At 58.9% G+C, this 16,502-nt stretch overlaps 1 protein-coding gene across 1 annotated transcript in view; it reads right to left on the bottom strand.

Annotated features, from left to right (window-relative positions):
* Nucleotides 1-16,502, bottom strand: part of FSTL4 (follistatin like 4) — a 263,832-nt gene that overhangs the window by 59,530 nt on the left and 187,800 nt on the right. The window contains exons 5-6 of the mRNA XM_045550782.1: nucleotides 15,844-16,037; nucleotides 12,468-12,591 (exon numbers count right to left, since the gene is read on the bottom strand). Coding sequence (XP_045406738.1) covers nucleotides 12,468-12,591; nucleotides 15,844-16,037 — 318 coding nt within the window. The remainder of the gene's footprint in view (nucleotides 1-12,467; nucleotides 12,592-15,843; nucleotides 16,038-16,502) is intronic.

Raw genomic sequence — 16,502 nt, forward strand, 5'->3', positions numbered from 1 at the left:
GTCTCCCCCTCCCCACCAGCTCCCGCCCTGCCCCCGCTGACCCGCGCAGCCTCTCAGACTCCACCACCCACCTGGAAGCACGGAGGGGTCTGGTCGCAAAGGAGGTACAATGACGATGACGGGAGAGGGCAAGAACACAAAAAGGTGGAGGCACAAGACCGTCCCAGGGAGAGAGGGCCGGTGGGCCGGGCCGCAGAGAGACTGAGGAACAGGCACTGTCCGTGCACCAGCGGCCTCTGTGGGCCTCAGTTTCTCTACCCGGTGCGGGGCGGTGGCGAGGGCAGCGGTGACGCCGGGGGAAGGCTGGGGCTTGGGTTAAGGCCGTGGAGAGATGAGAAGAAGCGTTTGGAGGAGGCCCGGCTATTTCGCAGGGCAGGGAGGGCCACAGGCCGTAGGGCGGGCGGGTTGGCCAGCAAAGCCTGTGATTTCAGACCTCGGCCTCGGAAGCTTTTCCAAAATCTCTGCGTCTTGTTTCCTCCCTTGGTCACAAATGCACAGCCGTCTCCGCAGACTCGGCCCCGCCAGGCCCGTGGACCTGGGCCCGGGCACGAGGGTGCAGGGGGAGGAACAGGGCCGGGCAGAGCCTTGTCTGGGTCCCTCACCAGTCCCTCGCCGTCCCCTACCGCTTTCCACGCGAGAATCCAGATGACAAGTCTACTCAGCTGAGGGTCCGTCCCGCAGGCGTCTCTGCCCCGTCGTAGCTCCCCGGGGCCCAGACTGCCCGGCCGGGGGTGGCCCATGCCCCCTCCTCAGGTCCCGGCCCTCCTGCCCCCAGGACTGCCTCCCGCCCCCCGCGGTGCACAGCCCGAGCCGGCAGCCCCCCAGCCTCCCAGGGGGGCTGCATCACGACGCATCGAGGTGCTGCTGCCGTGGCGTGGGCCGGCCTGTGAACCCAGACCACACACAAAAAACGAGTGTGAAGTTAAGCAGCAAACTCATCGCTGGCCACTCTCACGCTTCCCGGGACGAGATGACTCCCATTAACAAAACACCTTCATTTTCAGAAAATCCATGCTCACAGCTTGCTCTACAGAGCTGCCCCCACAAGTGATGATTTATATTTTATTACAAGGTGAAAAGAGACAAAAAAACTCCTCACGAGGAAAAAAAAAATGCTCCCTGACTCTTTACAGCAACTCCCAGGGCATTTGATTTAAAGGGACATTGTCATCTTTAATGTCCTCATCCGGAGGAATTAAGAGCGTGCCACCACGGTAATTCAGAGGCTCCTGATTTAAGGGGCAGCCTCCATGGTCTGGCTTCACCGTGTTTCCCTTTTTATGATTCCAGAGAGTATTTTCTGAGAGATAATAATATTGGGTGATATTTCTCCTCTGTCATGCGGAGGCCTGAGAAGAAAATTAAAATAGATCCTTTCTTCCCCTCTCTGAGGCCGGGCTGTGGACGGGGGGCACTGTCACAGCCGCCCCGTCTTCGTGAGGCCTGGCCGTGCCTTTTGGTGACCCCACGGCTGAGCCCAGGAGGCAGGCGGCCCCCTTCGCCCAGCTGGGGGGCCTCAGAGTGGTCTCTTCCTGTTAGGCTCCTTCGCTTCCCAATTCCCACCGGGCCGAGGGGCGGAAGAGCCCCTCAGTGTCACCTGTGCTGGTGGCCGTTCCTGTCCTGCCTCCGTGTTCAGGTCTCTGCTGTCTCCGAGGTCCTGCCCCTCCACCCCCCCGGGCGAGTCCAGGCCAGTCCTTCTCAGGCTGGCTTTGACCACACCCTGCTGCCACCTGGGCGTCCCCGACAAGCCCAAACCCCGTGGGCCGGATCTGGGGGCCTGCGGCAGAGAAAGCCACGTGTTCCCCCAAACCTGCCTCCTTGCCCTCCTGCAGGCCCGGCCAGACCACCTCTGCCAGCTTCCCAGGGGCAGGTGTGGCCTGTGCCCGAGTTCCGGCAGGGGGAGTGTCAGAGGGAGGCACAGGGCCTGCCGGGCCGGAAACTCTCCTGCAGGACCATCCACTCTCTCCGTCCGTCTATACACCGGCCGCATGCAGAGCATCCAGCACAGAATCTGCGGCTCGAGGAGACGGTAGGACCACAAAGCTGAGGACGCCTGGGTCCTGTGTCACCGTGCGGCCACGACTGAACGTCAGCGTTGACCCGTTCCATGGACAAAGACCAAGCCCGTACTGCGTTACGCCCCTGGGATTCGGGGTGCTGCGTGGCTGCATCAGCCTCCCCGACTGAGACCAGGCCTTGCTGTTCAGGTTCTAATCCTTCCCTCCGGCATCGTCTGTTGCTTCTCTTTCACTTGTCCACAACACAGGGGACACACTGGCCATCCTAGATGGCCGGGGCCTTCCCATCTGCGTTTGCTGAGGGAAACCCTGCCACGGTCCTCTCCCAATCCTGGGTCACACCCCCCCCATTCCTGGTAGCCAACAGCCTCTCTGACCTTCCTCCTGTGGTGACATTTGGTGATTCAACATCCGAGTTGACATGAGGGACAAGGTGATCACCCTGTCACCTCCCCACCCTACAGGCCCTCATTCCCCCGGCCGTACCCTGGACTCTGGATGTTGCCATCGAGAATAAAGGACGTCTGAAAATCCCATCTTCGGAATCCTGCTGTCTGATCACTTCCCACGTCTTCTAGATTGTTCCCTCTGGGATCCGGACTCCAGCAATTCTTCAAGCCCACTGGGACCCACGATCTGCTGAGCGACCGTTTAACTATCTGCCGCTCACGGTGTCATTTCCTCCTCACATGGAACTCCATGGAACTGAAGTCACGGGATTTGCGCTCTTGCGCACACGCTCAGTCCCTGGCTCCGTCCCGGCAAACACTCGGCCGTGGTGAGACCCGCCGGCTGCTCCGTGCTGACGTCTGTGCCCTGGACGTCGGGGAACCTGCGGCCCTGCCGCCTGGGTTCACTCTGAGTTCAGGACTAGCAGCCCCAGTGGGTTCCAAATGCTGCCCGGTGATCACACCACCCCGCCCACATCTGTCCCCTCCCGCCACTGTCCCATGTGACTGTTCCCGGCCTTTTCCTCCCTTCTCAAACCCCTGCCCCTCCTTCCCCACCCTTGCTCTCCGCGTGACCTTGCTTCCTGACCCTCCGAGAAGGCAGGTGTCTGTGCGCCCCCCACTTCTCCCACCCCCACTGTGTCCACGCCTGTGCTCTGGCTTCTCTGCTGTCACCTGGGTCTCCCGGCCACGCATCTAGGCAACCGCTCCGCCAGGGCGCTGGATTCCCCCTCCCTCACCTCCGCAGAGAAATCACTGCAGCCGTGTCACCTCTTCCTCCCACAGCCTTGGTTTCCCCTTTCCATGTCATCCTCATCACTGTACAGGCTGTTGCCCCTCTTGGCCCCACTGTCCCTCCAGCTACTGTCCTGTTCTGTCCTTCGTCACAGCACAACTCGGGCGAGTTCTCCATACCTAGTCTCCAAGTCCCGGCTTCCCACTCTACCTTAACCTGCTGCAGCGCGACTTTGCCCCTCCCGTGCCCATCCACGGAAGCGGCTCTGCGAGCCAGAGACCCCCAACCGTGAACGCAGTGCCCTCTCCTTCCCTGTGTGACCCGGCCTCCCCACCGCGTCCTGCACAGCTGGCCACTCGTCCTTCTCAGTCCCCGGGACACGCCTGGTTCTCCTCTGCCGGTTCCCCGGCTCCCTGAGCCTCCCCGCGCAGCCTCCCCGGGCCCAGTCCTGGTGCTCTGCTCCCCCCGTGCTCCCCCACTCAGTGCTCCCCCGGCTCTAACTTCCGTCCGGATGCCGAGGACCCCCAGTCTCCATCTCCAGCCTAGACCTCCCCCCCGAACGCAGCCTCACGTAGCCACCGCCTCGTCGCCACTGCTCCTGGGACGACTGATGGCACCTTGAGCCCACACATCCCCACCTAACTCCCGAGTGTCCCTCCCAGCCTCCGCCCACAGCCTCCCCGTCTCAGTGTGACAGCTCCGTCCCCGCGCCAGGAGCCCTGGAGTCACCCTGGACTCATTTCTTTCTCATAATCACATGTGACCCACCTTTGCCACTGCCCCTCAAAATGCCCCCATGACCCGACTTTTCTCCCCGTCATCACGCCGTCCCCGGGTCCCAGCCGCCCCGTCTCTGACCCGGTCACGGCGACAGCCTCCCCCCTTGTCTGCCTGCTCCCGCTTTTGCCCTGAACAGCTTTGTCCCAAAACAGCAGCCAAGTGATTCCTTTAAAACATAAAGTCAAATTATGTCACTTCTCGACTCGAAACTCCCCAGTGACTTTCTGTTTCACCCACCGTGAAAACAAAGTGCTCACACTGGCGTCCCAGGCCCTGCAGGACCCCTGACCTCAGCCCCTGTCCCCTCACCCCTGCCACCACCTGACCTGGTCTCGCCCAAGGGGACGTGTCCCCCCAGTGACCGCACGGCGAGTGCCCTCGCCCCACCCCCCACCCGCTCGCCTCGCCCTCCGGTGCGACCTCTGACCTGCCACGGTCACTTCTCGCTGCGCCCGCCCGCTGTCCCCCGCTCTGCCCTCCCCCGTGGGGCTGTCCTCAAAGCCACGTGTCCTGCTCTGATCTGTGCCCTTGCTGTGCTGCTGTGTCCCCTCCTTGCTGCAACGCAGGTTCCACAAGTATGAGGGTTTCTGGAAGGTTCTTTGGGGGGCACCTCTGAGGGCACGCGTGCCTGCCACGGCCACGCCGGGCTGTCCTCCACTGTCAGCAGCTGATGGAAAACACTGCGAAAGGAGGCTCTCTGCGGGAGCCCAGGGGACAGTTTCTATGCCAAATAGTATCATCCAAAAAAAAAAAAAGAGTTTTGTGCTAGTGTGTGGCATCCCGCAGGCAGGACCTGTAGGCATCTTGCAAATGTGTATTAATTGCTTTGTACGACATCCCTGCCAGACAGAGGGAGAATCAGTCCCCTGATTAAGGAAAGAGAACTCAGTTTTCATGATTGAATCAGGCACAAAGATGCCGCGAGCCCAGGGTGCCGGGAGCGGAGGACGAGGCTCCTGAGCCGAGGCTGGGGCTCCTGGGTGGCATGTGGCCACATCAGACACGCCGACGGGTGCCCGAGGCATTGTGCCTGAGCTCGAATCCTCAGCCCGCTGGGTGACCATCGGCAATTACCCTCTCTGTTCCTCAGTTTCTTCACCTCTAAAGTGGGGACACATGGTATCCTTTTCATGGGGATTGTTGTCCCCGACTGAGACAATGTTGCACTGACTCACACTCAGCGAGCGTTACTAGCAATAGCAAAGGTTGCAACACGGCCTGTGGCTCCCGCCTCCTACACGCGAATCCTGCCACCCGGTGGCCCCGGCTCCCTGTCTACGTGCAGCCCACAGACGGCCAGGGCTGGGCACCGGGAGCCTGTCAGACTGGGATTAGGGCCCAGAACCCCACTGTCATCCTTCACCAGCGCTGCTGGGTGGTGCGGACTCTAGAAGCCAGGGCGCTTCTGATGGGACGAGATGCCGGGTGGGGGTGGGTGGTGTTGGGGTCAGCCGTCCCCTCCCCTCCCCCTGCTTTGGATAGATCCCCCTCCCCCAGCCACCGGTACCTGCAAAGCCACCCCTTGCCAAATTTGAGGACCAAAGGGGCCCTCCTGAAACATGCTGGTGACCAAAAGTGTCTGGAATTATTGAGGCAGTATAGCTTGGTGGTGAGAGCCAGGGCTTTGAGTCAGGCCCCCGGGTTCCCACTTCGTCCTGTAACTCTGGTTCTGTGCCTCCAGGCCTCGTCTGGGCAAAGGGGACAACGACAGTTGTCCCTCACAGATTGTTGCGGGATTAATGGACTCACTCAGAGCAGCTCAGCATCAGCTATTAATGCTGTATTATTACCTGAAATTAATCATGTGCCTTTAGGAGCAAGCTCACACGCTGGGCCCTACAACACTGCCTCTGAGCTGCGGTGCGTCTACACCACACGCTTGGTGCCGTGTCCTGCCCACGCAGCTGATGAGCCGCCACGGGTGGGCTTCCCTACTGTGCGCCCCGAACCGATCTCTCAGTTTGCGACTTGCAGACAGGGTGACAGGGCCAGGCCTGCATGTCACCACCTCTTCCCAGGGCCCAGCCCAGAACCTGCCTGGAGCAGACACCGGGCGTGAGTGGCTACACGAGGGCGAATATTCACCTGCTGTTTCAATCTGGGGCATTTCCTCAAACCCATGTTTGCTCAGAGCCAAAGCCCAACAGCTTGGATTTGTGACTTCAAAGGCCATGTCTGTCACATCTGAAAGCTTCCTGCAGTAAACTAAACCATGTCGCTGAGCATTTGACACCTGCCAGGGGTGTCTCCGTCCACTCTGGAAGCTCACTGTGCTCTGCAGGGACCCAGGGGATGGCTGCAGGTGGCCACGGCCTCAGAGCACCCTCGTCTGAGCATCAGGAGCCGGGCCCGGGCGCTAGGAGGCCGTCCCTGTGCACCTGGTGAGACTGAGGCCCCAGCCAGGGCCTTCGTGGCCGTGCCAGCGTGAGGACCGCCCCCCGCAGCCTGGGCATCTCGGTAGACATTTGTTGGCAGACATCACGGAGCCGCAGGGCCTCAGCCTGCTGAGACTCGTCTGCAAAGGGGCCAGTCTGGCCCAACACAGACCTTTTGAAGTCGAGCTGCTCAGACTCTGGGCCTGCGACTATTTCACCTGCTCAGCTGCCCGGCCGGGGCTGCTTGCAGAGGGGCGGGGCCTGCGGTCGGGGCCAGGGATCGTGGGCTGGGGCTGGGGCTGTGCCCTTCACTCCAGGTGAGATCAGCAACCTCTCCTGACTCCACAGGGAGGTGGGCACGTGAGTGTGGAGGCTCAGGAAGGGCCCATGTGGCCAGGTATGCCTCGTCCTTCTGATTCTGCTAGGAGGGGCCGAGCCTCATCATGGCCACATACTCTGAGCCCCCGGCCCCGAGCTTGGCCCCCTGCTGTCACCCGAGCCAGGCGCTGGGTCCCAGTGAGCTCCTCTCAGTCCCCAGCACCCCCAGGACACACCTGTCCCTCATGCAGCCCACAGCCGGGCCTCACAGTGGTGTTGGTGGCATCCTGCAGGTCATTGTCACAGAGCCTGAAAACAGGTGGCCGGAGAGGAAGGACAGACCCACGAGGCAGAAGACAAGTGGTCTGTGCTCCAAGCTCCCTTCCTGGGCCGACGCGGCCCTAGGGAAGGTTTCCCTTTCAGACACAGCCCGGGGGGCCCCGCCACACCTCGGCACCCCTGGGCATCACCGGGAGCCTCAGAGCTCGCCCCTCCAGGCCCACACTGCCATGGGCCCTGCTGGGATGCCAGGGAGGTCGTGGCTGGGGGTGCCCTGTGTTGCCCCCAGCTTGCTGTCTGGGCTCCTGCCCAGAGCCTGGGAGGCAGCTCGGCCATGTGAGGATCCCTCTTGCCATCGGGCTCTGCATGGTGCAGCCACACACACCAGCCCTCCCACGCCCCAGTGCAAGGGAGCAGGCTTGGGAATCGGCACTGTGACCTTCCGTGCTTAACTGGATGTTGCAGTCCTCACAAAAGCTTTGCAAAAACACTGGGATTTATGCGGACAATACAGTGTTATCCTGGTAAAAAGCTGACACTTAAATTGTTCCCATTTTATATCTTTGTAATGAAATTCTTTGGTTCCTCTGCAGCCGTTTGTGAATATTTACTAACATTCAGAGAGCTTTCTGTTCCGTGCAAAATCGCATGTTTGCTTGACATCAGGCCGGGCTGTGACACGCGACCAGGAGACGGCTCTGCAGCGCTGTGGGGGGTTCTCTCCCCGGGAACAGAGACGGACGAGGTGTCCAGCCACCCCACCCCTGCCTCTCCCTCCAAGAGTTTTTAAAAAAATCATCAAAGCATCATATTTTAATGAGTTTTCTTCACAATTCTACACAATTTGAGCATAATAGATTTTTAGTAACAACCTGTAATTAGTTCATTTTCCACTATTCAATGCTCTGCGCTGAGGCCGCTGACGGCTTCCAGCTGGGGACTTTAAAAATGGAAAGTGCTTGCAGAGGCCACGCGCAGGGTCTCCTGCCAGTCACGCAGCACGAACCATCTCATTTAGTCCTGTGCGGTTATTACGCCCATTTTACAGATGAGCAACTGGAAGCCCAGGTTAACCTCCGGTTTAAGAGCTCTCCACAGTCACATAGTTAGCAGGTGGCAGAAGAAGGATTCAAACCCAGGTCTTCCTTGGACTCTGGAGGTCACACTTCTAACCATCAGCCACAGCCTTGTTCCTACGTAGAGATAAAAACAGGGCTGTGGACACACAGAGGAAGGAGTGTGGGGCTTGGTAGAGGGAAGAGAAATTGAGGAAGACTTCCTGTAGGAGGAGACCATTGAGCTACGGCTTGAAGTTTAGGGAAATCGCTGTGGAAACTGAGAATCTCTTCATTGGAGAATGCAGATGAATTGCAAAGTGTGTTTAAATGCATGAGAAGGTTCTGGAATTAGACATGTGGGTTCAATCCCGATTCTGCTCCCTGCTGGCTGTGTGACCCTGAGTTAGCTACTTAACTTCTCTGAGTTTACCTTCAGTAAAATTGGATGTGACATGCAGGGCTGACACATGTTAAATGTTAGGTTTCTCTCTACATAAGTGGCGTATTAAGAGCCCGTCGCTAACTACAGCAATATTGACAAGAGAAATCGTTCAGATGGGACACTCACTCCGAACTCAGTGTCCCTGGCCTCAGGGCACTCGGCAGCTTGCAGGGCCATCCCCTTGAAGTCAGGAGGGGACCCCAATGTCTGTCCCTGGGAGGGGGTGGAGAGACTCACACCTCTGTCTCCCAATCTTCAATTCCACCCTTGGCCACTCCCGCTTCAGCTGTTCTGTGCCCTTGAGGGGACCAGGGACCAAGGGAGGTGAAGCAGGTTTTTGGCCACCGCATTTGCAAGTCCCGCGTGAGGAACCAGTGTCTCCCTTTGGGGCTAGGGGACCGGCACCAACGGTCTTGGCCTCAGCAAACACGGAGACCCACTCACAAGCATCACTGTCTCTCCAAATCCAAGTAAATTCAGATAAGATTTTTGACAAACCCCATGCAGTCTGAAATCTTGCTACTTACTCTCCAAAACTCAGGGACGAAATGGGGTAGGATAGCGCAGGGTCTGGCCATCCAAGCTCCCTGTCTGAACTTACCCTACAGGGACAAAGACCTGAGTACATTTGGGTAGCAAGGATGCATTCCACTGCTTATTCTAACACCCTGCTCACCACGGGTGGGAGTGAGGACCAGCTGAGACGGGGTGTGTGGCTGTCCGGCGTGGCGCCAGGCGTTCTTCACTCCAGGGACAGGGACACGGAGACCGAAGCTGCACCGTCCCTCCCTTTGCAGCAACAATGGCAGAAAAACCAGGTGACCATTTCATGTGTGTCACAGAGTTGCCCCAGCTACAGGGCAGAGTGATAATCAGATGAAAACACTGTGTTTCCCCTTCTGCCTGCCGGGGCTCACAGCGCCAGCGGTGGGGGGGCGTCTGTGCCCCGGGTCCTCCCGACACTCCGCAGCTGTGGTCCCGGGATGTGACCTCGGGAAGCCCTTTGTCCTGTGCTGCTGGCTACGCAAACCCTCCCCCTGCCTCCAACTCGAGCGCCAGCATTGCTCTCATAGGATTAATTAAAAGGGCAAGTATCTTTTTAAAAAGCAGAAGAAACTTGTAATGAATTTAAAGCGAGAGAAAAGTCCTCATTTAAGCACCATGTTTTTCCTGTGATTCCCACCCCGAGCATTCAGAAGAGTGTAAAATCCATGCATTATTGAGAAGCTTCTTGGACGAGCAACTTCCAGATTAATTTACCGTGATGAACAGACATGGTCAACACACACCTGGCTTATCAGTGGCCCTGGAGCCTAGGTCTCTGCCACAGCAGGGACCGGTGACTCTGCTCCTTGCGGGGGGACGGGGCGGGGGTGGGGGCACGTGCTGGGAGGACACTGTGCCCTTAGCTCCTGGGTCGGCCTTGGACTTAGGAAGCCGAGAGCAATGCGAAGAGAATGTTTAGTTGATGAATGGAGGAAAAGAGGGAGGCCACCCCTGTATTTCAGTCCTGTCCCTGGGTGGAGACGGCGACTGAGAGCTTTAGCTGCATCGGACAGTCAGAAAGGGACTGAGCTGACTCCCAGGACGCAGGCACCTGCCTGCCCCCCACCCTCCTCCCTGGAGGGGTTACCTGTTCCCCAGGAAGGAGGTGTGGCCCCACCATGACCTGGCTCCGCTGAGCACGGCAGCCCCCAGCGTGGGAGTCCCGGCGACACCCTCAGTCGGCGGCATTTTGTGGCAAACACGGTGAAGGAGACCCCCCCCCACCGCCAAACAAGGTGAAGGAGACCCCCCGCACCGCCAAACAAGGTGTAGGAGACCCCCCCAACTGCCAAACAAGGTGAAGGAGACCACCCCCCCAATCTCAAAGACTTACAAATGCAATTCACTTCTCCAGGGAAACCCCCAAGCGCATCTCGCGTTAGCCCAGCAATCCAGGCTGCTTTGGAAGATTCCGGAGCGGGAGCCACCCCAGATCCCACCCCGCCTGCCCCAAGGACGCAAGCAAAACGGAGCCTGGGAAATAAAATGCTACAGTCTCAGCCTCTGCCAGCCTCTCAGCCGCAGTTTTTAGAATTAAATCTAAAATGTTGTTGCTGAAATGTTTGAGATATTACTTTCTGGGTTTTAGTGAGATTTCTCTAATGCTCATCGATTGCTGAGTAATAACTTGTACCTATATGTCTCATTTCAATTACCTATTTAAAATTCGCTGAACCATAAATCTATTCCCCGAGCCCTGGGAATTTAGTTGAGAATTCCCGTGACTTTGAAAAACCATTGATCCTCGTACGCTCCGAGCGGCTGCGTGTCAAGCCTTTATAGCGGGGTCAACTCATTTTGTGGCTTCCTTAATGGCTGCGGGTTTACATTTTATCGCATATCTATTATTTGGGTTGGGCTGTGATGAATGGTTTGGCTGCCTGGTTAAAAACAAGTCCAAGGCAAGAGCAGAATCTAATTTGCTTTAAAAATGATGATTATAAAGCCTTTCAAATCATAATCCAGGAGGGAACGGAGCAGACACCACATTGCTCTGCATGAGACACACGGCGGGAGGAGAGGGGATGACACCTGTCCTCTGCCCGGGTGGCTCACGCTCATGACAACCGTCGCTAGGGAAGCCAGGGGCAAGGCGCGTGCCTCTACTTCCCAGAGCAAGGCCAAGGGCCTGTTCATCCCCAGACCAGTTGCCAGGACTTGAGGCCGTGGGGCAGAGGCTGCGGTGGTACCAGGTCCGAGGACGGTGCCCCAGTGGTGCCATCCTCTGCTGAATGCCACTGTCCCGGGACATTGAGTAGTGACGGCTAGTCCACCCCCAAGCCCTTCCAGTCCAGCCTCGGCAGGAGGCTCCTAACACGCTGACCTTCTCCTTCGCAGCTCCCTTGGCGGACGGGCCCAGAAAGCGATTCTGGGAATGTCTTGGATCCATCCCAGGAAACACGCTGCCTCTTCCCTGGCTTGGAGAGCTGTTCTCCCTGCAATCTGCCCTAACTGTTCTGCGGAACTAGAGTCATGAAGGGGTCTCGGTTCCGGGAGGCGGAGGGAGAGGATATTGCCGCAAGTGTACTCTGCGGAGGGGAGGGACGGTCCTGTCCAGTGACATGCAGGTCAATGTTGAGTGACAGCCTTTCGGGAGAAGAAGGAAGTACCCGACCTCCCCCTTTTGGGTAGCGTATGTACAGTGTAAATTTCTGTGGTGTAAATATTCCCACCGTGGCTGATTGAAAGCTACCAAGTATTTAACTGTTTGCTTGCAAAATTCCTGAAAATTTAATAATCAGCTCTCATGAGCCAAGTCTAGGGAGTTGCTGATACTTCTATGCATGCTACGATTTAGAGACGGATTTCTGGCAATAAACTCCTTGGTCCACAAAGCAAAGACCTGCTGCAGCAGGATGAGCCAAGCAGTCATTCACACCTTAGTATGACCTAGTATAAGCACATAGGAGTTTCACTAGTGGGCAGGGAGGAGGATGACGGGGACCCTGCATAGGCACAGCCTTATAATTGGGGGTTGGCCTTGGGCCTTGGTACTAAGGACGCTGTGTACTGGAAAGGTCCCTCCCTCCAACCACGTCAAGTTCATGAGACTTCCCACAGGGAAGGGTCACACTTGTTTGTCCCCTTATGTCATCCGAGCACCTCTGCTATTTGTCACAAGAGCCCTTCTTGCCAGCGAATCACAAGGGCCCTTTTCAGGCCTGTGACTGTCTGGAGCAGCCGCAGCTCTGGGGACGCCAACCCAAAGCGGGAGCGTCTTCCCGAGGGACGGGACTGCAGGCACAGGCCGGGCCGAGGGCGATGCCAGGGTCCGTGCTCCGAGGACCTCCCCGTCCCCACCCCCTCTCCTTTGACCCCTCCCGTAAAGCCCAGGCAAGACAGACCCCGCTGCTCCCGCCTGGGAGACAACCGAGGATGGCCCCTGTCCCCTGACACCGCTTCGGTGCAGGAACATCCACGGAAACAAGCGCATTTGCCCGCTGGCACCCGACGGCGCCCGACTCACGGAAGGCCGTGTAGAGCTCGTGCAGGGTCAGGGAGCCGTCGCTGTTGTAGTCGTCGAACCGCAGGAGGTCAGCCGGAGAGCAGCCGCGCGGGTCCTCGTCGGGGCCCGGCTCCTGCAGCGCGTGCTGTGGGCAGGGAGGGAAGAGCCAGAGCGGAGTGAGAGCAGCGTGGTGGCCGAGCGGGGCCTCCGGGGACAGCTCAGTGGGCCTGGGGAGGGGGGAACCTAGAGCTCTTTGGTGTTGTCTTGTCCAACCCCCCCCATTTTACAGATGAGAAAACTGAGGCTCAGAGAGGGGAAGTGACTCCCCCCAGGTCACACAGTGGTTCAGGCAGAGTCCAGACTAGAGCTCAGGTCTGTCCTGTCCCCACCTGGGCAGACGGACCACAGACAGTCTGAGATGGGGAGGACCCTTGAGGCCACCTGATGTCCCCCTGAGTGCTACCGACGGGGAAAAGGAGAAGGGAAGGGGCCTCGTCAAATAAACCCAGCAAAGAGTGGCCGAGCGCAGCGTGCGGTCGGCGTCTGCCGGCTCCCAAGTGCATGGAGCTGGAGGTCACTGCTCCACCGACGTGCCCTGCACCCACCAGCCCTTTCCAACGTCACAGGCCTCCCAGCTGCGGCCACCCCAGAAGGGGCAGCTGCCATTCTGCAGATGTGGCCTGGGTCCTACCACTGCCGGCCCTGTCCTGCCAGGGCACAGGCGTCTGCCCGTGGGATCCTGGCACAGGGGCTGTGGCTAGGCCCTTGTGAATGCCACTCTGGTCGTGGTCTGAGCCGTGGGACACAGGCCTCCCCTGCTGACTGCCCACAGGCCAAAGGACAGGTAAGGGTGGAAATTCCAGGCCCCTGTGCCCAGCTGCAGCCAGAGGCCGGTGTGCCTGGAACTAGAGGTCCTGGTTTTCCCTGTGGTTCTCAGAGCCTGGAACTACAGGTCTTGCCAGGAGAATGCTCGGGAGGATGTCTCCAAAGAAAGAAAATGATTTTATTTTATTTTAGGCGGGGGAAAGGGGCAGAAATATTTTCTCTTTATTTAACATTCTCAGCTTGGCCTGCTATATTAAAGGCAATTTAATGTGATAATGTTAAAAAAAAATGACCCTTCAGCCAGCAAGTGAGAGTGTTCGATAAAAGGGAGATCAACCGCAACGCCTGCGATCAATCTTCCGAAGATAGAAATTTCCCTTTGTCTATTTCTGCATCGGAAATTGATTAGCTCTGCAAGGGACCAATGGGTTTCCCTGGTGCCTCCGATTCGGTGTCAAGGAAACGCCCACGTTAGCTGTGCTCTGCTTGGCAGATTTATGAAATGAACTTTGAGTATATTAAATTTTAAAGAGGAAATCATCGTCCAATTACCAGGCTTGTTAATGGCTTCAGGTGCCTCGGGCCACCTATCTGCCAGATCGGAGCCCCGTGCCCAGGAACGCTCTGTTTACCTGGCAGTCACCTGGGGGTCGCATGGGCCAGGGGATCACAGCGGCCGCTGTTGGGGGCAAGATGGCGCCACCCGCCCTGGGCGCTCCCTGAACACCTGCAGTGGGGGGTCGCCAGGTGGTTCCCCCTGTGGGTGGCTGTAACTGACAAGACCTGGGGTCTTCCCAGAGCAGCTCTGGTCTGCCCTTTGGGGTCTCAGCCCGAGCTGGGGGCCTCCTGTTTGTGGAGGTGGTGACGTGCTGGCAGGGTGGGGGCCCTGAGATGCGGCCATTGCTGCTTGGTGGGGCTGAGCAGAGTCACCTGAGATTCCCAATGTGCCCCCTGGGAGCAGCTCCAGGCTGGCTGGGGCAGAGGTGTCAGAGCGCGGGGTGGCTGCCCCTCGCCAGGGCTTTGTGGGCATTTGCTGTCTCCGCAGACCTTGAAGGGACCACGTGGTGGCGTTGGTGACAGCCATTGCCCCCAGAGAGACCCCTGTGCCACGGGGAGGCAGGTGTGGGCCCGCCAGCCCCCCGGGCTTCCCCTGAGCCCCACCCTGTCCCCGGCAGTGAACACAGCGCGGGCCAGTTGCCCAATTTCCTAGAGCTTCAGTTTCTTCATCTGTGAGGCGGGATAATGGCAGCCTCCGCCTGACAGCAGAGAGGGTTGAGAAGTTTAACGAAGATGACGATGACAATACTGACCACTGAACAGACCACCTGCCAGGCGCTGTGCTGCACCCCTCACTGTTTCAGCCCACTTAACCCTCAGGAGGACCCGGTGAGGCGCACAGATGGGAAACTGAGGCTCAGTGACGTGACGTGTCTCCTGAGAGCCCCTGGCTGGTGAATGCCGGAGGTGGCTGTGGCCTTGGGCAGCGTGACCCTGCCGTCTGCTCGCCTGGCCACCGCCCCAGGTCGCCAGGGGCTCGTCTGTGTCTATTGACTGTGGCAAAGGCCCAGCCTGGGGCCGAGCACATGGCTCGGTAAATGCCACGGCGCTTCCTGCTCCAAGTCTTCCCGACGGCCTGGCCGCAGCCTTGGCAAGGCCACTTCCATGTGCCACGTGGAAGATTTCTTTACACTGGCATCAAAGGTGGGGGCTCGTCCTCATCATCGGCCTCTGCGAGGACAGTCAGGTCTCGGGGGACGAGCGGCCCCAGCTCCGCGGCCCGGCCGGGGGAGGCTGAGCTCCCTCCCTGCAGGGCTCTGCGTGTCTGCTGAGGCTCCAGGGCCCCCCAGACAGGACAGCGGAGCAGGGGTGGATGCGGCCCCCCGCCAGCCCTGCTGCCACCAGGACCCTACAGGCCCTCCCCGCAGGGGCCCCAGGGAGTGAGGTTGCTCTTTCCTTGCTTTCTCTGCTGTGGACACTGAGTCCCCTCGCACCCCCTTGGAGCTGGACACAGGGACACACGTGCTGTGTTCAAACCCGCAGGCTGTGGGGAGAGGGAAACCCCAGGGCGCAACGCAGATGTTCCCCCAAACGACAGCAGGGCCTGGGGTGCACACGGGGTGCAGGCCCGCAGGCTGGGGTTTGGGGTATTGCTGTTGGGACAGCAAAGAGCAGTGACAGCCTCAGGGAGAGGACTGGGGGACTCCCAGCTCCAAACACTGCCTCCCTGTGACCTTCCTGCTGAGGAGAGTGAAGGACCCAGCAAGGCAAGACTGATTTCCTAACTGGTTTCCTCCGGGACCAGCCCCTCTGAAGCGCCCGAGGGGCGGCAAAGCCTGAGTGTCAACAGTGGCTGTAGGCGGCTGGCAGGAAGGAAAACTGCCATCACTTTGTTTGTCACATGTTCTCAGAGGTGTCGAACACGGGCTCCCCGACTCCTGGGCGGGGAGGGAGAGGGTTTCTCTGTTAGAAGACAGAGTCACAAACCGCTGCCCCTGTGTGGCCTCCCAGTTCTCGTCAACGTGCACGGACCCTGGGCTCCTCCACCCTCAGACTGTCCCCGAGCCGCACCCACCTGCGCCAGCTCAGAGCCGCTGAGGTGGCCGTTGCCGTCTGCGTCCAGGTCCTTAAACAGAGATTCCACCAGGAGGCGCTTCTGGGAGGGGGGGTCCTGCCTGCCGTCCCCTTCTCGGAGGGGCTGCCGGCGGGTCTGGAGCGCCAGGAGGACGTTCTTCAGGCGGGCATAGCCAGCCACGGTGCACCTGTCACCTGCAGGGAAAGATGGGTCATTAGAGTGAGACACGCCCTTGGCCTTGAGAGAATGTCCCCGTCATCAGTCCCTGTGTCCGTCACACTCACAGACAGTTGCTGGGCAGGGCACAGCTGCAGGGGACGGGACCTGTCTGTCCGTCTGTCTCTTCCTCCTCCCTGGCTCCCTCCCTGGATGAGCCTGGGAAGCCCCCACTTCTTCTCGTACCTGTTGGTGTTTCTAGAGTTTCTTCCAATTGGGGTCAATTGATTCCCGTCACAGACAGATGCCATTGCCATTTCCTCCCGCATGTTTACTTAGGAAAAAATCAATGGCTGAGTTCAATGCAATCAAATCTATTTGCTCTCTGGGGGTCTCTGTGCTCCGGCGAGAGTGGCTTTCCCCCACCCCCACTCGCTGGCCGTCCTCTCTCGCCCGGCCGGACACCCACTCCTGGGAGGGGGTCACAGGGTCACAAGTAAGAC

The sequence above is a fragment of the Lemur catta genome, chromosome 5 (genome assembly GCF_020740605.2).
Source record: "Lemur catta isolate mLemCat1 chromosome 5, mLemCat1.pri, whole genome shotgun sequence".
Classification (NCBI taxonomy): domain Eukaryota; kingdom Metazoa; phylum Chordata; class Mammalia; order Primates; family Lemuridae; genus Lemur; species Lemur catta.